Source organism: Rana temporaria, chromosome 5 (genome assembly GCF_905171775.1).
Source record: "Rana temporaria chromosome 5, aRanTem1.1, whole genome shotgun sequence".
Taxonomy (NCBI): Eukaryota; Metazoa; Chordata; class Amphibia; order Anura; family Ranidae; genus Rana; species Rana temporaria.
Window position 1 is genome coordinate 12,996,101 of NC_053493.1, and position 23,387 is coordinate 13,019,487.

General features: G+C 46.3%; 1 protein-coding gene across 2 annotated transcripts in view; it reads right to left on the reverse strand.

Annotated features, from left to right (window-relative positions):
- The window catches only part of C5H1orf35 (chromosome 5 C1orf35 homolog), a 64,198-nt gene that overhangs the window by 12,893 nt on the left and 27,918 nt on the right, over positions 1 to 23,387 (reverse strand). The window contains exons 8-9 of one of the 2 annotated variants that reach the window (XM_040352187.1): positions 22,396 to 22,515; positions 19,571 to 20,152 (exon numbers count right to left, since the gene is read on the reverse strand). In XM_040352187.1, the coding sequence (XP_040208121.1) occupies positions 19,882 to 20,152; positions 22,396 to 22,515 (391 nt within the window). In that variant the 3' untranslated portion in view covers positions 19,571 to 19,881. Of the gene's footprint in view, positions 1 to 19,570; positions 20,153 to 22,395; positions 22,516 to 23,387 lie in introns of those variants that run through there. The other variant, XM_040352188.1, reaches the window with a different exon arrangement.

Below are 23,387 nucleotides of genomic sequence, written 5' to 3' on the forward strand. Positions count from 1 at the left end.
TATGCAGCCATGTCCCTCCAGCCATTTCCCCCATACCTTTGCCGCCGAAAGCCGCCGCCGCCGCATGGGGAAAATCACAGCATTCATTTGAATAGCTGTTTTGCCCACGCGTATAGACACTCCCCCTTGCTCGGGATTGGACAGATCACGATCACCCATCCAATCCCGAGCAAGGGGGAGTGTCTATACGCGCGGGAACACTACAGCTATTCAAATGAAAGCTGTGATGTTCCCGCACGCCGTTTAACCCATGCGGCGGCTTTCGATGCGGCGGCAGCGGCGGGGGGGGAAAGTATTCTATTTAGGTATCGGGGGGGTATTTGCGCGAGTACAAGTACTCCCGCAAATACTCGGTATCGGTCCCGATACCGATACTGGTATCGGTATCGGGACAACCCTAGTTACAATACTGTAAAGTAATTTTTCCTTGGCAGTATGAGTGCAATGTTTGATGTCAAACCTTGGAGGCGACTCTTACCCTAAAATCTTTTTTTTTTTCCAGTTTTATACACAATTGTATTCAGTTAGCTAGACAAAAACTGTACAGTAACCATTGTCAATGAAGGACTGGGCTAAGACTGAAAGGTGGACATGAGGGATATTTCAATGGTCCTCTGCCATAGAGACAAAACATCTAAACATTTTGACTTGAGGTGCTTACACAATGCCAAAGGGATGAAGCATTTTGGGGGCACTGACTATTTGAATGAGAAAGAAATTTAGTTTTGACACATGAGTGAACTGTTTTGGGAAAGATATGAACTTTTGAAGGTGAACCATGGTGTTGTGCCGAACCATCCAGGTTATTTTGGCAAAAGTACCAAGAGAGCTGAGAACGTCCGGTCTGTATCAAGAAATGTGCCAAAGCAATTGAGAAGAATCTTTGCCATTTTGGGGGCACTGACTCTTTATATGGGAAATGAATATGGTTTTGAAGCATGAGTGAACAGTTTTGGGAGAGATATGCGCTTTTGCACGTGAGTTATAGTGTTGTGCTGAACTGTAAGACTGTTTTGCCAAATGATCTTAGGCTCCATTCACACCTAGGCGTTTTAACGCCTGAAGCGCGACGCTACAATACGCCGGAGGGTCGAAATTACATTAGTCTCTATGGAGACTGTTCACATCTCAACGCCGAAACGACGATCGCCTGAAGCTCAAACAAGTCCCGGACCCTTTTTTGTCGCGCGTATCGGGCGGTTTGGGCGTATTTGAGCGTTTCCATTTCCCATAGAAAGTAATGGAAACGCTCGATTCAAGCGACTTGCGCGACAACGGGCGTTTTCTACGGGCGTTTTGTCGCTTTAATCAATAGAACTTGTCGCCCATGCAGAAGATTAAAAAAATCTACCAACATAGCAACAAGTGATGAAAAGATGATAATTTTTCCTATTGGCTAAAATAAAAAACGTCGAAGTACAAAAACGTCGGATGACGCTGTATGCAAACGCGCAAATAAGCATGAATACGCGCGACAAAACGCCGGAAAAAAACGCCCAAAAAAACGACCGACGCTCAGGTGTGAATGAGAATGTCATTTCTGTTTCAAGAAATGAGCCAAAACAATAGAGAAAAACTGTAACTCCAGCATTAGGCGTAACACTGCCCTCTGCAGGACAAAGACGTCATGTCACGTTCACAACCAATACGCCAGAGTTCAGCTACAAGAGATTTCCTCCTTCATTATGGAGGTGGAGACATAAACTCAAATTCAAAACATTTCTTTTTTTTTGATAGTGTTGAGAATAGTTGACTCCTATTGGTCTTTTTTTTTTTTAAATATATAAGAAGAAAAAGGCGCGCCGTCTTTTTCCATCCAAGTCTTTCAAGCTGGGTGGCTCCCATCCTTTTGGAAAATAGACCCCCCTTCCCAACCTCCACGCTTAACCAGATCCCTCCCCCAACCACCGACCCAAAGCCCCTTGTGTTTTTTTTTTTTTAGAGCAGCTGAAATCAACGTAAAGTGGAATTCCCGCCAAAAAAAATATATATTATATATATTAAAAGCCAGCAGCTACAAATACTGCAGTTGCTGACTTTTAATATATGGACATTTACCTGTCCAGGGTGCCCGCGATGTCAGCACCCGAAGCCGATCTCTCCCGCTCTCGAGTGCTGCCGCCGCCATCTTCGGTAAGGGAATCTGAAAGTGAAGCTTTGCAGTTTCACTTCCTGGTTCCCTACTGCGCATGCGCGATCCCAGTGGTCCCTGGACCTGTGTGTCTCCCAGAAGACATCGGGGGGGGGGGGAGTAGGCGCCGGACGTGGCGTAGGTCACCGCGGTGATCTATGCCCGGAAGTGGGAGCAAATACCTGTTTTACATAGGTATCTGCTCCCCCCTGAAAGGTGCCAAATGTGACACCGGAGGGGAGGAGGATTCCAAAAAGTGGAAGTTCCATTTTTGGGTGGAACTCCGCTTTAATAAGAGCTTCCATTAAAATCGAAGTCCGGTCAAAACCAAACTAAGCTTAAACCTGCTCTCACCCCCCCCCCCCCATTCTGAGCTCTATACTCAGTGGTAGCCAATCCATTAGAGGCATTGCCCCCCTAATCCATGTGCTGGCCCCTAATCTACACGAAGGGCGCCGGACGCATGGATTTCAATTTTTTTTATTTATTTTGAAGCACATGATTAGAACCTGAGGCTCTAATTGGCTTTAAATAAGGGTGGGCTCAGGGCACAGAGCACTACGCCCTGAGCGCACCCAGTTGTGGGACATTAGCAAATAAATATTTGCTAATGTCTACCTGCTTCTACTCCCGGACAATCAGGAAGCGGGTCCTGAGACCAGATTAGCCAGGGAGTCTTAGGACCCACATTCTGTTTGGCCGGGAGGAGAAGCAACAGCCGCGGCTCTTCCCTCTGCAAGCTGGAGCGAGGAGCAGCATCGGCCTCCTAGGGTAAGGCCATTGATCGCCTCTGTCCGTCTCTCGTGTAGGGGGGGCACTGATCCCCGCCATCTATTTCTAGGGGGGGGGGTGAATGGCGTTAGTGTGAGTGAGGGGGGGCAGGTGTGTGCAGCTCCCACCAGCCCATCCTTATACTTACCTGAGCCCGATCTCGATCCAGCGATGTGCATGAAAGCAGTTGCTTTCCTGGGTCTTTGCTTTCTCACTGGCTCAGAGACAGCAGTGGGAGTCATTGGTTCCTACTGCTGTCAATCACAGCCAGTGACGAGAGAGCGGGGGGGGGGGGGGGGGGGGGTTGTTGAGCCGCGCTCTGTGTTGTGTGTCTTAACCACTTCAGCCCCGGACCATTTGGCTGCTAAATGACGAGACACTTTTTGCGATTCGGCACTGCGTCGCTTTAACTGACAATTGCGCGTTCGTGCGACGTGGCTCCCAAACAAAATTGACGTCCTTTTTTTTGCCACAAATAGAGCTTTCTTTTGGTGGTATTTGATCACCTCTGCGGTTTTTATTTTTTGCGCTATAAACAAAAATTGAGTGACAATTTTGAAAAAAAGCAATATTTTGTACTTTTTGCTCTAATAAATATCCCCAATTTTTCCCCAGTTTAGGCCGATACGCATTCTTCTACATATTTTGGTAAAAAAAAAATCGCAATAAGTGTATATTGATTGGTTTGTGCAAAAGTTATAGCGTCTACAAAATAAGGGGTAGCTTTATGGCATTTTAATTTTTTTATTATTTTACTAGTAATGGCGGCGATCTGCGATTTTTATCATGCGGCGAACACATCGTACACTTTTGACGCTATATTGGGACCATTGTCATTTATACAGCGATCAGTGCTATAAAAATGCACTGAATACTGTGTAAATGACACTGGCAGGAAAGGGGTTAACCACTAGGAGGCGAGGAAGGGGTTAAGTGTTTCCTAGGGAGTGATTCTAACTGTGTGGGGGGGGGAGTGGGCTACCAGTGACATGACAGTGATCACTGCTCCCGGTGACAGGGAGCTGTAGATCACTGTCCTGTCACTAGGCAGAACAGGGAGATGCCTTGTTTACATAGGCATCTCCCCGTTCTGCCACTCCCTGACATGATCGCAGGACACCGGCGGGCATCAAGTCCGCGGGTCCTGTGGGCACGGTCACGGAGCTCGCGGCAGGGGCGCGCGCGCGCACGGCGGCAAACTCAAAGCGAGGCACAGGTACGTTGCTTTGCGTAGCCGTGCCATTCTGCCGACAGGGATGGACTGGCCATTGGGACTACCGGGAGTTTCCCGGTGGGCCGACTTCAGTGACAGCGGACCGCCGCTCCTTTGTCTCTCCCTCCCCGCAGTGCTCACCTGGGGGGGAACAGAGAAGCAGGGGGGATGACAGAGGAGCATGGGGGGGGACCAGAAGGAGCACGGGGGAGGGGACAGACAGCTGACTTAACAGCTATGGCCTGGGAGTTTCTCACGTCTGCCTAATCTTGTGCCATGGGGGGGGCACCGAACTGATTCTTTGCTCCCGGGTGAAATAATGTCTAGCTTCCCCACTGGTACTGCCTATAAGAGTACCAGTACCAGCTATTCTACTCTAATAAAGTAGAATGGCTAGTGAAGGGGGAGAGGGGGCTTGGTTGTCCGGACGCCATAGGAGAGACCTGTTGAAGTGGGCCAGTCTGGATGAAGTCCAGGGCCAAATGTTTGTCCCAGTCCAGCCCTGTCTGCCGACGTAAATGTACAGGAGGTGGTCGGCAAGCAGTTAAGCTTAGTTAGGTGTTGACTGGACTTCCACCTTAACTGGGACTTCCACCTTAACTGGTATGTTATGGAGACCAAGTTCAGCATCTCAATCCTGTTTTTTGAAATTGAAGATCTAAGAAGTCAGCAATGGGATTCGGTTTGATTGGCAGCAAATCTAAAATATCTCTCGCATTCGATAAATAGAAAATGACATTGACTGACTTTTGATGTTTGCCATGATGGACCATTGTCACCGGGAGATGAAAGTGATGAGAAGATCCAAAATAACAGAAGAAGAAATCTTCTGATTGGGAAGTTCAGGCTTGTTATATTTTAATGTAAAGTCTTTTCCCCGGGGGGGGGGGGCCCCCATGTCTGATCCTAGTGTTGGCTTGCGTTGACTTCCCACCTTGATTTGGTTGCTGGTTGAGGAGCGCACCATGCTGGGCTGAAGGGTCTATTCATCCCGAGGTGGCCTTCCCCCCTCGCTGTGTCCTCTGGGTGAGGTTGCTCATTTCTCTCCCAGCCTAACAAAAGGATTAATTGCTAAAACATTTCACTGCTCAATGGCATTCCCGCTCCCCAGCCATGAAAGGGGACGCCTCACTTACCAGGGATGGGGGGGTTCTTAATTGACCTTCCATAATGTCACAATAGTGGTGACCTCCCCAAAGGACAGCCATAAAGTTGGTACTAAACACAGCCAATGAATTGGGTAGACACAATGGATTCCATCAATTGACCATTTTTTATCACACAGGACGAGACCTGGTGAGTCTTAAAGGGGTTGTAAAGCTTCGTGTTCTTTCACCTTAATGCATCCTATGCCACCTCGGGCCCCCCAGCCCCCCTCGTTTACCTTACCTGAGCGCAGAAACTCTGTGGGCGCGATCCCGCGATGCTTTCTCCCGGCTTGAGGTGGCTCTTCATTGGAGATTGTTAGCAGCGCAGACATTGGCTCCTGCTGCTGTCAATCAAACCAATAGTGATACACTTGGCTAACCCCCTTGGGAGAGCGATTTGTCGGACAATTGTTGTCAAAAATTCCGATCGTGTGTATGGGCCTTTAGAGATTACAAAACCCACGACCTGGATCTGTGTTGTACAGTAGATACAGGCTAAACTCTATACAGCGCATCCGGAAAGTATTCACAGCACTTCACTTTTTCCACATTTTGTTATGTTACAGCCTTATTCCAAAATGGATTAAATTCATTATTTCCCTCAAAATTCTACAAACAATCCCCCATAATGGCAACGTGAAAGACGCTTATTTGAAAATTTTGAAAATGTATTAAAAATAAAAAATGAAAAATAATCCCATGTACATAAGTATCACAGGCTCCTCCCATGTACATAAGTATCACAGGCTCCTCCCATGTACATAAGAATCACAGGCTCCTCCCATGTACATAAGAATCACAGGCTCCTCCCATGTACATAAGTATCACGGCTCCTCCCATGTACACAAGTATCACAGGCTCCTCCCATGTACATAAGTATCACAGGCTCCTCCCATGTACATAAGTATCACAGGCTCCTCCCATGTACATAAATATCACAAGCTCCTCCCATGTACATAAGTATCACAGGCTCCTCCCATGTACATAAGTATCACAGGCTCCTCCCATGTACATAAGTATCACAGGCTCCTCCCATGTACGTAAATATCACAGGCTCCTCCCATGTACACAAGTATCACAGGCTCCTCCCATGTACATACGTATCACAGGCTCCTCCCATGTACACAAGTATCACAGGCTCCTCCCATGTACATAAGTATTACAGGCTCCTCCCATGTACACAAGTATCACAGGCTCCTCCCATGTACATAAGTATTACAGGCTCCTCCCATGTACATCAGTATCACAGGCTCCTCCCATGTACATAAGAATCACAGGCTCCTCCCATGTACATAAGTATGACAGGCTCCTCCCATGTACATAAGTATGACAGGCTCCTCCCATGTACATAAGTATCACAGGTTCCTCCCACGTACATAAGAATCACAGGTTCCTCCTACGTACATAAGAATCACAGGCTCCTCCCATGTACATAAGTATCACAAGCTCCTCCCATGTACATAAGTATCACAGGCTCCTCCCATGTACATAAGTATCACGGGCTCCTCCCATGTACATAAGTATCACGGGCTGCTCCCATGTATGTAAATATCATAGGCTCCTTCCATGTACGTAAGTATCACAGGCTCCTCCCACGTACATAAGTATCACGGGCTCCTCCCATGTACATAAGTATCACGGGCTCCTCCCATGTACATAAGTATCACAAGCTCCTCCCATGTACATAAGTATCACAGGCTCCTCCCATGTACATAAGTATCACAGGTTCCTCCCATGTACATAAGTATCACAGGCTCCTCCCATGTACATAAGTATCACAGGTTCCTCCCATGTACATAAGTATCACAGGCTCCTCCCATGTACATAAGTATCACAAGCTCCTCCCATGTACATAAGTATCACAGGCTCCTCCCATGTACATAAATATCACAGGCTCCTCCCATGTACATAAGAATCACAGGCTCCTCCCATGTACATAAGTAGCACAGGCTCCTCCCATGACACTCAGAATTGAGCTCAGGTGCCTCCACTGATCATACTTGAGAAATTTCTACAACTTGATTGGAGTCCACCTGTGGTAAATTCAGTAGACTGGACCTGATTTGGAAAGGCACACACCTGTCTATTAAAGATCCCACAGATATCAGTGCATGTCAGAGCACAAACCAAGCCATGAAGTCCAAGGAATTGTCTGTAGACCTCCCAACCACGGTGCTACCTGCCTGGGGTTTACATGTTCTCCCTGTGCCTGCGTAGGTTTCCTCTGGGGACTCTGGTCTCCTCCCACACTCCAAAGACATGCTGGGAGGTTACTTGGCTCCTAATACGGCCCTAGGATGTGTATGTGTGAGATCAGGGCTTTAGATTGTAAGCTCCTTGGGGGCAGGGACTGATGTGACTGTATAATATCTACACTAACCGGCCACCTTTATTAGGTCCTCCTTGCTAGTCCCGGGTTGGACCCCTTTAGACTTCATTCTTGGTGGAATAGATAACAACGAGGTGTTGGAAACGTTCCTCAGAGAATTTGCTCCATCGTGACCTGATGACATCACACAGTTGCTGCAGATTTGTTTTGTTCCACCACAGTGTCCCCATCTTCTGATGGCTCCTTCCAGCAGGATAATGCACCATGTCACAAAGCCCCAATCATCTCACCACTGGACAACGAGGTCACTGGACTGGGAGCCATCAGAAGATGGGGACACTGTGGTCATAAAGAATGGACATGGTCATCAACAATACAGGAAGGCCGTGGTGTATAAATGATGGTCAATTGGTACTAAGGGGCCCAAAGTGTGCCAAGAAAATCCAGTGAGACGGGAGTCGGGGGGGGGGGGGGCGTCCTGCTGTCTGTGTCAATGGACACAGCAGTGGGCCAGCACAAGTGCCCCCCCCCCCAGGGAAAGCGGCTCTCCGTGGGGGGGCACCCCAGAAGAAGAGGAGGTAAGCATGACATGTTTGTTATTTTAATACAAAAAAAAAAACAAGGGTTTACAACCACTTTAAATCCACTTCCTTCCCCCATTCTGACGCTCGGTTTGAACTTCAGCAAGTCGTCTTCACCACGTCTAGATGCCTAAATGCATTGAGTTGCTGCCGTGTGACTGGCCGATTAGCAATTTGTGTCACCAATAGATATCGGTGTGGTTTGTTTCTTTCTGAAATTTTTTTTACGACGAAATTCAACAAATTCGTTAATTTTTAAAAAAAAATTCGAATTAACGAAAATTCGGAAATACACAAATTTAAAAAATTTAACAATCCGGAAATCAAAAAAATCGAAGATTCAGGAATTCTAAAATAAGAACGCAAATTCAAAAGAATGAAAAATTTGAAAACTCCAAAATGCGAAAAATCTAAAATAATAACTAACTAATAATTATAATAATTAACCACTTAAGGACCGCCTCATGTACATATACGTCAGCAGAATGGCACAGGCAGGCACATCCACGTATATATACGTGCCCTGCTTGACGTGGGTCGGGGGTCCGATCGGGACCCCCCCCGGTACATGCGGCGGTCCCCGTGGCTTCAGGAGCGATCCGGGACGACGGCGCGGCTATTTGTTTATAGCCGCTCCGTCGCGATCGCTCCCCGGAGCTGAAGAACGGGGAGAGCCGTATGTAAACACGGCTTCCCCGTGCTTCACTGTGTCGGCGCATCGATCGCGTCATTCCCTTTATAGGGAAGACACGATCGATGACGTCATTCCTACAGCCACACCCCCCTACAGTTGTAAACACACACTAGGTGAACCCTAACTCCTACAGCGCCCCCTGTGGTTAACTCCCAAACTGCAACTGTCATTTTCACAATAAAGAATGCAATTTAAATGCATTTTTTGCTGTGAAAATGACAATTGTCCCAAAAATGTGTCAAAATTGTCCGAAGTGTCCGCCATAATGTCGCAGTCACGAAAAAAATCGCTGATCGCCGCCATTATTTGTTAAAAAAAAATTAAAATAAATAAAAATGCAAAAAAACTATCCCCTTTTTTGTAAACACTCTAAATTTTGCGCAAACCAACCGATAAACGATTATTGCGATTTTTTTTACCAAAAATAGGTAGAAGAATACGTATCGGCCTAAACTGAGGAAAAAAAAAATTGTATATATGTTTTTGGGGGATATTTATTATAGCAAAAAGTAAAAAATATTGCATTTTTTTCAAAATTGTCGCTCTATTTTTGTTTATAGCGCAAAAAATAAAAACCGCAGAGGTGATCAAATACCACCAAAAGAAAGCTCTATTTGTGGGGAAAAAAAGACGCCAATTTTGTTTGGGAGCCACGTCGCACGACCGCGCAATTGTCTGTTAAAGCGACGCAGTCCCGAACTGTAAAAACCCCTTGGGTCTTTAGGCAGCATTTTGGTCCGGGGCTTAAGTGGTTAATTACTAACTATTAAATTATAGGTATTGGAATTCCCTTTCAAATTTGGCTGTTAGTGAACGTAACGAATACGAATTTATCCAAAGCTACGAATTATCCGAAATAACAAATGTCGCATCTAAATGAATGGAACATAACGAATTATAAATAAATAATAATATTAATAATGATAAAAAAAAAATTTATTAACATTATTATTTAATATTATTAATTCGTTACGTTCCATTTGTTTAGATGCGACATTCGTTAATTTGTTAAATTTGGCTGTTGGTGAACGTAACAAATACGAATTTATCCGAAGCTACGAATTATCCAAAATAACAAATGCCGCATCTAAAAGGAATGGAACGTAACAAATTAATAACAAAAACGTATTTTTTTTTATTATTTAAGATTATTAATATATTCCATTCGTTTAGATGCAGCATTTGTTATTTTGGATAATTCGTAGCTTCGGATAAATTCGTATTTGTTACGTTCACCAACAGCCAAATTTAACAAATTAACGAATGTCGCATCTAAACAAATGGAATGTAAGGAATTAATAATAATAATAAATAATTAGTAATATTTTTATTTTATTATCATTTTAATTAATATTATCTTTTATTAATTTGTTACATTCCATTCGTCAAAATGCGGCATTCGTTATTTCGGAAAATTCGTAACTTTGGATAAATTTGTATTACGTTCACTAACAGCTAAATTTGAAAGGAAATTACAAAACCTATCATTTAATTGTTAGTAATAGTTATTATTATTAATTAGTTATTTCAGATTTTCGTTCTTTTTTTTTTTACGTTTTTAGATTTTCAAATATCTGAATCTTGGAATTCAGAATTAAAAATTTTAGTTAGTAATAGTTATTAGTTAGTTATTTTGTATTTTCAAATTTTCGTACTTTTTAATTTGCGTTCTTATTTTCCCAATTTTCCAATCTTGGAATGTTTTAGTTAGTAATAGTTATTATTATTAATTAGTTATTTCAGATTTTCGAATTTCCGTTCTTATTTTCACGTTTTTAGATTTTCAAATATCCGAATCTTGGAATCTTCGATTTTTTTTGAATTTCAGAATTTTTTATTTTCGTTACTAATAGTTATTATTATTAGTTATTATTCCGTATTTTCAAATTTTCGTTCTTATTTTCCCAATTTTCCAATCTTGGAATGTTTGATTTTTCGAATATCTGATTTTAGTTAGTAATAGTTATTATTATTAATTAGTTATTTCAGATTTTCGAATTTTCGTTCTTATTTTCAAATATCCGAATCTTGGAATTCAGAATTAAAAATTTTAGTTAGTAATAGTTATTAGTTAGTTATTTTGTATTTTCAAATTTTCGTTCTTTTTAATTTGCGTTCTTATTTTCCCAATTTTCCAATCTTGGAATGTTTTAGTTAGTAATAGTTATTTTTAATTAGTTATTTCAGATTTTCTAATTTTCGTTCTTATTTTCACGTTTTTAATTTTCAAATATCCGAATCTTGGAATCGATTTTTTTTTGAATTTCAGAATTTTTAATTTTCGTTAGTAATAGTTATTATTATTTTCTTTCTTTTTAATTTTTGTTCTTATTTTTGTTTGATTTTTCGAATATCTGATTTTAGTTAGTAATAGTTATTATTATTAATTAGTTATTTCAGATTTTCGAATTTTCGTTCTTATTTTCAAATATCCGAATCTTGGAATTCAGAATTAAAAATTTTAGTTAGTAATAGTTATTAGTTAGTTATTTTGTATTTTCAAATTTTCGTTCTTTTTAATTTGCGTTCTTATTTTCCCAATTTTCCAATCTTGGAATGTTTTAGTTAGTAATAGTTATTTTTAATTAGTTATTTCAGATTTTCTAATTTTCGTTCTTATTTTCACGTTTTTAATTTTCAAATATCCGAATCTTGGAATCGATTTTTTTTTGAATTTCAGAATTTTTAATTTTCGTTAGTAATAGTTATTATTATTTTCTTTCTTTTTAATTTTTGTTCTTATTTTTGTTTGATTTTTCGAATATCTGATTTTAGTTAGTAATAGTTATTATTATTAATTAGTTATTTCAGATTTTCGAATTTTCGTTCTTATTTTCAAATATCCGAATCTTGGAATCTTCGATTTTTTTTGAATTTCAGAATTTTAAATTTTCGTTAGTAATAGTTATTAGTTAGTTATTTTGTATTTTTAAATTTTCGTTCTTTTTAATTTGCGTTCTTATTTTCCCAATTTTCCAATCTTGGAATGTTTTAGTTAGTAATAGTTATTATTATTAATTAGTTATTTCAGATTTTCTAATTTTCGTTCTTATTTTCACGTTTTTAGATTTTCAAATATCCGAATCTTGGAATCTTGGATTTTTTTTTTGAATTTCAGAATTTTTAATTTTCGTTAGTAATAGTTATTATTATTAGTTAGTTATTATTTCGTATTTTCTAATTTTCGTTCTTATTTTCGGATTTCCCAATTTTCCAATCTTGGAATGTTCGATTTTTTTGAATTTCTGATTTTAGTTAGTAATAGTTATTATTAGTTATCATTTTTAGATTTTAAAATGTTCCTACTTTCGAATTTCTGGATTTTCTTTCTTATTTACGGATTTCTGAATTTATTCAAAATAACGAATTTCGAACGTAACGAATGACCCAAAAAACCGAAAACGAACACGTTTTTTGGCGGCGCACATGTTTAGTTACCAAGCAATAGAACAGGTGTACCTGATTGGCCGGTCAGTGTATGTGTAAAGCGCTGTGTAAATTGATGGCGCCATATAATTACCTGTAATAAATAATAATATAATTCGGCATCATTTGAACTTTTTTATTTTCCTCCTCTCTGTCATTTTAAGTGGCATAAAATGTCACATCCTGACCTCCGCAGGGGGCGCCTCCTCTGAAATTCAGCGCGTCCTTATAAAACACACTCCGCAATTACACTGTAAACATTCTGACATGCCTTCCATTTAAAGGGCCCCTCCCGCTCCCGAGGCACCCCCCCCAGGCGACTACGCCCACCCTTCAGTCATCTCCCGGGGGGGGGGGGGCTCTCCGCCTACAACTGAAGACCTGACAGCAAGACGCCCCTCAGCACTGAGCTGCTCATTTCATGGGGGGCCATGAGGGCAATTAGAACAAAATGCTAACAACCCTGGAGGTGATTTTTTGTCTGTTCGGTGAGGCTGCCCCTCCTGTAGGTCATGTTGGGTACTGCATGTGACAGATGAAACATGAGCTGTCGTTATAAAACGATAATTATTTCTGTAGGACTTTGAAAAATTAAGATCTCTCCATTTTTTATTTATTTTTTTACAATTAAAATATACGGTACTGTGCAAAAGTTTTAGGCAGGTGTAACGATATACATTGGCAGAATGGCACGGCTGGGCACAAGCACATACAGGTACGTTGCCTTTAAGACCCGGTCCGAAGATCCGTGACCGCGCCCGCGGACCCGATTGCCGCCGGTGTCCCGCGATCGGTCACAGGAGCTGAAGAACGGGGAGAGGTGTGTGCCTCACCTGTGCCCATCGGTGCAGCCTCACCAGTGCCCATCGGTGCAAGCCTTACCAGTGCCACATAACCTGTGCACATCAGTGCCACATAACCTGTGACCATCAGTGCAGCCCTATCAGTGCAAGCCTTACCAGTGACCATCAGTGCAGCCTTACCAGTGCCCATCGGTGCAGCCTCACCAGTGCCCATCAGTGCAACCTCACCAGTGCCACATAACCAGTGCACATCAGTGCAGCCTCACCAGTGACCATCAGTGCAGCCTCACCAGTGACCATCAGTGCAGCCTCACCAGTGACCATCAGTGCAGCCTCACCAGTGACCATCAGTGCAGCCTCAGTGACCATCAGTGCAGCCTCACCAGTGACCATCAGTGCAGCCTCACCAGTGACCATCAGTGCAGCCTCACCAGTGACCATCAGTGCAGCCTCACCAGTGACCATCAGTGCAGCCTCACCAGTGACCATCAGTGCAGCCTCACCAGTGACCATCAGTGCAAGCCTTACCAGTGACCATCAGTGCAGCCTTACCAGTGCAAGCCTTACCAGTGACCATCGGTGCAGCCTTACCAGTGACCATCAGTGCAGCCTTACCAGTGCAAGCCTTACCAGTGACCATCGGTGCAGCCTCACCAGTGCCCATCGGTGCAAGCCTCACCAGTGCTCATCGGTGCAAGCCTTACCAGTGCCACATAACCTGTGACCATCAGTGCAGCCTCACCAGTGCCTATCAGTGCAAGCCTTACCAGTGACCATCAGTGCAGCCTTACCAGTGCAAGCCTTACCAGTGACCATCAGTGCAGCCTTACCAGTGCAAGCCTTACCAGTGCCCATCGGTGCAGCCTCACCAGTGCAACCTCACCAGTGCAACCTCACCAGTGCCACATAACCAGTGCAGCCTCACCAGTGACCATCAGTGCAGCCTCACCAGTGACCATCAGTGCAGCCTCACCAGTGACCATCAGTGCAGCCTCACCAGTGACCATCAGTGCAGCCTCACCAGTGCAAGCCTTACCAGTGACCATCAGTGCAGCCTTACCAGTGCAAGCCTTACCAGTGACCATCGGTGCAGCCTTACCAGTGCCCATCAGTGCAACCTCACCAGTGCCACATAACCAGTGCAGCCTCACCAGTGACCATCAGTGCAGCCTCACCAGTGACCATCAGTGCAGCCTCACCAGTGACCATCAGTGCAAGCCTTACCAGTGACCATCAGTGCAGCCTTACCAGTGCAAGCCTTACCAGTGCCCATCGGTGCAGCCTCACCAGTGCCCATCAGTGCAGCCTTACCAGTGCAAGCCTTACCAGTGACCATCGGTGCAACCTCACCAGTGCCACATAACCAGTGCACATCAGTGCAGCCTCACCAGTGACCATCAGTGCAGCCTCACCAGTGACCATCAGTGCAAGCCTCACCAGTGACCATCAGTGCAAGCCTTACCAGTGACCATCAGTGCAAGCCTTACCAGTGCAAGCCTTACCAGTGCCCATCGGTGCAGCCTCACCAGTGCCCATCAGTGCAACCTCACCAGTGCCACATAACCAGTGCACATCAGTGCAGCCTCACCAGTGCACATCAGTGCAGCCTCACCAGTGACCATCAGTGCAAGCCTTACCAGTGACCATCAGTGCAGCCTCACCAGTGACCATCGGTGCAGCCTCATGAGTGCTACATAACCTGTGACCATCAGTGCCACATAACCTGTGACCATCAGTGCAGCCTCACCAGTGACCATCAATGAAGAAGAAGAAATACTTATTTGCAAAATTTTATAACAGAAACAAAGAAAAACATATTTTTTTCAAAATTTTCTGTCTTTTTTGTCTAGCAAAACATAAAAAAAACCCAGTGGTGATCAAATACCACCAAAAGAATTGTTTTGTTTTTTCTAGTCTCAAAAAAATTATAACAATGTCAGTTGGGTACAAAGTCACATGACTCTGGAGTAATTGTCAAAGTGTGAAAATTGGCCTGGGCAGGAAGGGGGTGAAAGTTCCCGGTACTGAAGTGGTTACTCAGCACTACAACAAAGCAGGTAAGTGTGCGTCCCTCCTGGCGTTTTAGTGTGCCCGGGGGAGGGGCAGGTGCAGCATCCAGTCCCCCCCTCCCCCTCCAGCCGGCCAAAGTCTATGACAGGTGGACAGGGCTGGTATTGAGGTTTGGTTTTTTATATACTTGAAGAAAAGGAAAAACACAAAATAAAATATAAAATATCATTTATTATGAACAGACAAACCCGATACACTCTACACTTTACATGAATCTGAAGCTGTAACAGTTTTGTTGTTGCTGGTGAAATGACATTATGTTTTATTTTTTGGGGGCGGGGCACAGCATTTGATACAATTTTTACCGCCCTCAGATGGTTCTTTTTTCCTGCAAGCCTAAAAGTCATTCAAAAAATAAAATAAAATAATAAACATGTCACAATTGTCTGCAAAGAGAGAACCTAACCCTCCTTTTTCACGCGTCCCCCGTCAGCACTCTTGGCTCCTCCTCTTCTCGATGGATCCACATAGCAAACTGCACTGTCTGCATCAATAGACACGGGTAGCGTGGCTTGGTCTCGTGCCCCCTGGTCACAGGATTTGACTGGCAGCAGCAGGAGCCCTCAGCAAAGCCTGCTAGACCAAGAAGCAGTGGAGGCCGCTCAATAGGGGGCGCCGCCCCCCTAATCTACATGCAGGACTCATGGATTTCAATGTTTTTTTGTTTGGTTTTTCTTGAAGCACATGATTAGATTCTGAGGCTCCAATTGGCTTCATAAAAGGGTGGGCTCGGGGCGCAGAGCACTGCGCCCTGAGCCCACCCAGTTGTGTGACATTAGCAAATGAATATTCGCTAATGTCTTCATGCTTCTCCTCCCGCCCAATCGGAAAACGGGTCCTGAGACCCGATTGGCCAGGGAGTCTTAGGACTCCCGGCCGAACAAGAAGTAGGTCCTGAGACCCGATTGGCTGGGAGCCCTAAGACGAGGAGAAGCAATGGCCCAGCTCTTCCCTCGGCAAGCTGGAGCGAGGAGCAGCATTGACCTCCTAAGGCAGTGGTAGGCAACATCGGGCCTCCAGCTGTGGTGAAACTACAAATCCCATCATGCCTCTGCCTGTGTTAGGGTCTTGCAATGTCTCCTGGGACTTGTAGTTTCAAAACAGCTGGAGGGCCGAGGTTGCCTACCCCTACCCACTGATCGCCGTGGGGGGGGGGGCACTGATCACCACTGTCTGTCTCCAGCTGGGGGAGAGGGGTGTTTGGGGCCACTGATCACAGCTGTCTGGGGGTGCGTTAATAATAGGATTTTTGTACTCACCGTAAAATCCATTTCTCTGCGTTCATAGACGGACACAGCCTTCCTTGACATTAGGGTTATGCTTCTTCCTACCAGGAGATGAAGAAGCATAACCCAAATGTCAAAGAAGGCTGTGTCCGTCTATGAACGAAAGAGAAATATTTTTTTTCATTTTGGATAGAGTAAGGAAGGGTTATAACCCCTGTCAGATTATTTTTTTCCGACATCTGTGTCCCTTTGCGGAGATTTCCCTTGACTTCCTGTTCCATAGACAGACAGGAAGAGAAAGTAAATCCCTACAAATTAAGGGAATTCCTTGGGGACCCCCCCATCTCACCAGAATGGACACAGAGAGCAGCGGCCTGTGAGCGAGCCTGCTTGGGTGCCCCCACAGCAAGCGGTTTGGTCTGGGGGCACTTGGCAGGGGAGAGGAGCCGGGAGTACCAGGGGGGGAACCAAGAAGAGGAGGATCGGGGATGCTCTGTGCAAAACCATTACATAGAGCAGGTAAGTATGACGTTTGTTGTTTAAAAAAAATAAAAAAACGTTCCTATATTCATCACTTTAAAATTGGTCGTAGATTAAAAAAAATAAAATAAAACTTTACACTGTTAAAAAAAAAAAAAAAACTGGTCATAGATGGACAATTTTTTTTTTGGGGGGGGGGGGGGGGGGGGGGGGCATACAAAGATACAAACGGATTCCTCCATCTGTACACAAGTGAGGTGGAGAGAGGATTCCCCCTCCCAGCTGACACATTGGGGTCGATTTACTAGAGGCAAATAGACTGAGCACTTTGCAGTTGCTCCAGAGCTTAGTAAATGAGGGGGAAGCTCTGCTGACTTCCATCATCCAATCGTGTGCAAGCAAAAATGCATTTTATTTGTATTTTCCTTGCACGTGATTGGGTAAGCTTTGTAAAGCTTTACCTCATTTGCTAAGCTCTGGAGGAGCTGCACTTTGCAAAGTGCTCAGTCTGTTTGCCTTTAGTAAATCCACCCCCTTTGTGTTCTGACAGCAGAACCCCCCCACTGTGAGAATACAGCAGCTGAGGAACTTTTTCCAAACAAGTCAGTAAGATCGACCCCTGGACCTCTGTTGGGTAGGAGCGGCCCACACATCGAAATTCAGCTGAACCTGAAAACATTTACAACCATCTATAGTCAGCTTTACAGTTTGGTGTCTCTCTAAAGCAGCCACAGCTGCAGAGTAGAAAAGGCCGTCCCTTGACAGCATGCAGCCAATAAGGTTCCTTGCCCGTCCCTTGCAGCAAAGAAGGTTCATTGCCTGTCCCTTGCCAGCATGCAGCAAAGAGGTTTCTTGCCCGTCCCTTGCAGCAAAGAAGGTTCCTTGCCCATCTCTTGCCAGCTTGCAAAGAAGGTTCATTGCCCCAGTCCCTTGCCATCACACAGCAAAGCAGGTTCCTTGCCCGTCTCTTGCCAGCTAGCAGCAAAGAAGGTTCATTGCCCCTCCCTTGCCAGCTTGCAAAGAAAGTTCTTTGCCCATCCCTTGCCAGCATGCAGCAAAGAAGGTTCATTGCCCATCCCTTGCCAGCTTGCAGCCAAGAAGGTTCCTTGCCCGTCCCTTGCAAGCTTGCAGCCAAGAAGGTTCCTTGCCCATCCCTTGCCAGCTTGCAGCCAAGAAGGTTCCTTGCCCGTCCCTTGCCAGCATGCAGTAAAGGGGGTTCATTGCTCGTCCCTTGCCAGCTTGCAGCTAAGAAAGTTCCTTGCCCATCCCTTGCCAGCATGCATTAAAGAAGGTTCCTTGCCAGCTTGCAGCCAAGAAGCTTCCTCGCCCCTATCCTTTGCCAGCTTGCAGTAAAGGGTGTTCATTACCCGTCTCTTGCCACCATGCAGTAAAGAAGGTTTCTTGCCCGTCCCTTGCCATCTTGCAGAAAAGAAGGTTCATTGCCCAACCTGAGTGAGTTTTGTAACTCTGCAATTAGCAAAGATCATTCTCTTTCCTGATTGGACAGCTCTGTTTCAGCCTAAGCAGGGACATGTTGGACCTTTGCAGAGAAACCGCTGCTTCCACAAGGGTTGGCAGGGGACAGACTTTTCTACTCAGGCTGTGGCTGCTTCAGCAAACGAACTGTAGGACTTTGCACACCTTTCTTTGATGCAATTGGAATGCGTTTAGCCAATAATTATTATTTTTTTAAATCAGGAAGGCTAATCAGGCGTTAAATGCAGCAAATAAAACAACATATAAAAATAGGCAGAAAGTTTGTAATGTATTTTCAAGAAAAAAAAAATATATTTTATAAAACAATTACCTGATAAAAAAAAAAAAAATGTAGAAATACACTCTTAGCCGGATTCAGGTAGGGGCGCGCATCTTTAAGGCGGCGCAGCGTATCGTATTTACGCTACGCCGCCTTAAGTCAGAGAGGCAAGTACTGTATTCACAAAGTACTTGCCTCCTAACTTACGGCGGCGTGGCATAAATGGGGCCGGCGTAAGCGCGCCTAATTCAAATGAGGGGGAATGTTTTATGTTAATTGGGGGTGACCCGACGTGATTGACGTTTTTTGCGAACGGCGCATTCGCCGTCCGTATACATATCCCAGTGTGCATTGCTCCAAAGTACGCCGCAAGGACGTATTGGTTTCAACGTGAACGTAAATTATGTCCAGCCCCATTCACGGACGACTTACTCAAACGACGTAAAATTTTCAAATTTCGACGCGGGAACGACGGCCATACTTAACATTGACTACGCCTCCTAAGGTGCAGCTTTATCTTTACGTGGCGCATCTCTTACGGGAACGGCGTATCTTTACTGCGACGGGCGCACGTACGTTCGTGAATCGGCGTATCTAGTCATTTACATATTCTACAGCCGAACTCGAAGGAAGCGCCACCTAGCGGCCAGCCTAACAATTACACTTTAAGATACGACGGCGTAGGAGACTTACGCCGCTCGTATCTTAGCCTAATTTAAGCGTATCTGGTTTCCAGAATACGCTTAAATTAACACCGGCGTAGATTCAGAGTTACAACGGCGTATCTACTGATATGCCGGCGTAACTCTCTATGAATCTGGCTATATATTGCCAAAAGTATTGGGACGCCTGCCATTAACGTCCATGTGCGTGTAAAGGCAGGCGTCCCAATACTTTTGGTAATGTAGTGTATATCGACCATGGGCAGCCCAGTCCGGTGGATTTCAGTCCATGTAGATGGGAAGGTCTCTGTTTTTTATTGATCAGAACACACACAGCGTTGTTAGCGAGTCATTAAACTGCGATTCCGCCCTCGCTGAGAGGGGGGGTGGGGGCGCCCCCCGAGCGGTGTGGGAAGACGAGAATTTATTGCTTGGTAATATCTGTGGCAAAGTCAATTTGACGATTCTATAGAAGTGTCCCTGAGAGTCGCAGAGCTATAACTTCTAGAGTCCCCCCCCCCCCCCTGCCGGGCTGGGCCCACCGCACAGCGCATTCTTCTACCCCCCCCCCCCGCTGTGCTCCGGCCCCAATCAGTCGTCCGAGTCTGTGTCATGCCGCCGCTTGGCCTCGCGCGGGGACCTCGACCTCCTCCTCTTGCGTTCCCTGTCGCGGCTGTGGCTTCTGGGCCCGGCGGGGGGCCGGGACGGTCGGCGAGGGGAGCTGTCGCTGGAAGAATGGGCGTCGTGGTGGTGGCGTTGTGTGCTTCGGGTCCTGGGCGAATCCCGGGCCTCCGATGAATGGTTGTCAGCCCCGCAGGCTCCAGTGTGACGAGAGGATGATGAATTGCCCGCCTTTCTCCACCTTTTACAATAGAAGAGGACAGGGAACGCCGTCAGTGCCGAACAACAAGGCCTTTGTCAGCCGGCCGAGAAAATAACAAACAAAAATCACAAAGGCTCCGGGGGAGGGGGGTCTAGAGGGGAAAAGTGCAGGAGATGTACGGGGCGGCCGCAGTCACCAAAGTGACCATAGAGGTCTGATGTCCCGGTGTGACCAAAACTAAGGGGCCCTACAATGCTAAAGTCACACTTGTTACATCTCCTGTCAGAGCGCCAGAAGGAGAGGACTAAAATATTCACCAGTGATAAAGAGACGGCCAGCGCGGGCCCTATACAATGAAGCCAGGCTCTCCAAACACTTCAGTACAAGGGCCACATTGAAAAAAATCCTCATCAGAGTCCCCCTTACATTAGGGTCCCCATCAGTGCCCTCCCTACCCTGATGTAGGCAGGAAACTTGGATATAAGGGGGGGCAGTAATGGGGACCTTGATTTAAGTGGGGAGCCCTGATTGGCCAACTACTTACCCTTACATCAGAGTGCCCCACTTACATCAAGGTCCCCATGACTGCCCCCCTTACATCAGAGTGCCCCACTTACATCAAGGTCCCCATTACTGCCCCCCTTACATCAGGTTCCCCATCACTGCCCCCCCGCCCTAATGTTAGTGGGGCACTCCACATCAAATTGCCCCACTAACATCAGGGTAGGGGGGCAGTGATGGGGACCCTGATGTAAGGGGGGGGCAGTAATGGGGACCCTGATGTAAGGGGGGGGCAGTAATGGGGACCTTGATGTCAGCGGAGAACTCTGTAAGGGGTAAGTAGTTGGCCAATTTGAGTTCCCCACTTACATCAGGGTACCCATCACTGCCCCCCATGCTCTTATGTTAGTGGGGTACTCTGATGTAAGGGGGGCAGTAATGGGGACCTTGATGTAAGTGGGGAACTCTAAATGCCCCACTAACATCAGGGTAGGAGGGCAGTGATGGGGACCCTTATGTAAGGGGGGGCCGTAATGGGGACCCTGTGGTAGGTGGAGGAGGGGGGGAGGTAGGTGGAGGAAGGGGGGAATGTAGGAGGAGAGGGGAAGGTAGGTGGAGGAGGGGGGGGGGAGGTAGGTGGAGGAGTGGGGGGAACGTAGGGAGGAAAGGGGAAGGTAGGAGGAGGGTAGGTAGGAGGAGAGGGGAAGGTAGGTGAAGGAGGGGAGGGGGGGAAGGTAGGTGAAGGAGGGGGGAGGAGGTAGGGAGGAGAGAGGGAAGGTAGGGAGGGGAAGGTAGGAGGAGGAGAGGGGAAGGTAGGTGAAGGAGAGGGTGGAGGTGGGGAGGTGGGAGGAGAGGGGGGAAGGTTGGGAGGAGAGGGGGGAAGGTTGGGAGGAGAGGGGGGAAGGTTGGGAGGAGAGGGGGGAAGGTTGGGAGGAGAGGGGGAAGGTTGGGAGGAGAGGGGGAAGGTTGGGAGGAGAGGGGGAAGGTAGGGAGGAGAGGGGGGAACGTAGGGAGGAGAGGGGAAGGTAGGTGAAGGAGGGGGGGAGGTAGGTGAAGGAGGGGGGGAGGTAGGGAGGAGAGGGGGAAGGTAGGGAGGAGAGGGGGAAGGTAGGGAGGAAGGTAGGTAGGAGGGAGGAGAGGGGGAAGGTAGGAGGAGGAGGAGGAGGAGGAGGAGGAGGAGGAGGAGGAGGAGGAGGAGGAGAGGGGAAGGTAGGGAGGAGAGGGGAAGGTAGGGAGGAGGGGGAGGTAAAGTCAAAACTTCTGATAAGGAAGATCCAATGGATCAGGATGGCAGCCAGGCGACTAGCATTTTCAGGACCTCCATGTACCCTTCCCATACAGCTTCTTCCTAATGGAAATTATTTGCCCGCAAGCAGTGACAAGGTGTAGAGTGATTCTTATCTACAGGCTGTACAAGAGCTCCCTCTAGTGGACAACACCAAAATAGAGCAGAAATATGCAGCTTTTTGTTATCCTTGAATATAAAGCACATTACAAGCAGCAGCAGACTAGGGTGTAATTAGGGGAGTGCAGAGCAGACTAGGGTGCGAGCGCAGGGAGCGCAGAGCAGACTACGGTGGGAGCGCAGAGCAGACTACGGTGGGAGCGCAGAGCAGACTACGGTGGGAGCGCAGAGCAGACTACGGTGGGAGCGCAGAGCAGACTACGGTGGGAGCGCAGGGAGTGCAGAGCAGACTACGGTGTGAGTGCAGAGCAGACTACGGTGTGAGCACAGGGAGTGCACAGCAAGCCCAGGTTTAATATGGGATCCAAGACCTCACCTGTCCTCTTCATCCGCTGATGATGAAGAATCGGTTCTTCGGTGTTTCTCCTTCTTGTGCTTCTTCTCTTTTTTCTTCTTCTTCTTTTTCTCTTTCTTGGCCTTTTTCTTACTTCCCGACCTGAAAACACGGACAGACACAAACATGACTGCAAGGCCAAGAAATTCGGCAAATCCCCCCCCCCCCCCCCCCCCCCCCCCCAATTATGAAACAAGACTATTAAAGCCCATCTGAAAATCAGCTTAATATATTCTAGATGCAGTCTGTAGAAAGCAGCCACAGCCCGAGTAAAAAACCAATCATCCCCTCTCAGCATGCTCCCTTGCTCTCAGTGTAGAAGCAGTGGTCTCTCTGAAGAGGTCTGACACCCCCCCCCCCCCCTGCCGAGTCACAGGTACAGCGCTCTAATCACCAGGGAGCATGAGCTTTCATCTTTGGAGAGTTCTATCTCTGCAGGTGTCAGACTATGAGGGCAAGGATCCTTCTCTGTACCATGCTGGCAGGGGACAGGATTTTCTACTCAAGCTGTGGCTGCCTTCTAAAGAAAACTCCAAGACTTCTCACACCTTTCTCTAGTCATCAAGCCCGACCTTTGCATACCGTATTTGCCGGCGTACAAGACGACCGCCTAATTTTACAGGTAAAATGTTGGTTTTGGGATATACTCACCATATAAGACGACCCCTCACTCTGCCATTATACATGCCTCACTGTGCCATCATTACATGCCCCACTGTGCCATCATTACACGCCTCACTGTGCCATCATTACACGCCTCACTGTGCCATCATTACACGCCTCACTGTGCCATCATTACACGCCTCACTGTGCCATCATTACACGCCTCACTGTGCCATCATTACACGCCTCACTGTGCCATCATTACATGCCTCACTGTGCCATCATTACATGCCCCACTGTGCCATTATTACACGCCTCACTGTGCCATCATTACATGCCTCACTGTGCCATCATTACACGCCTCACTGTGC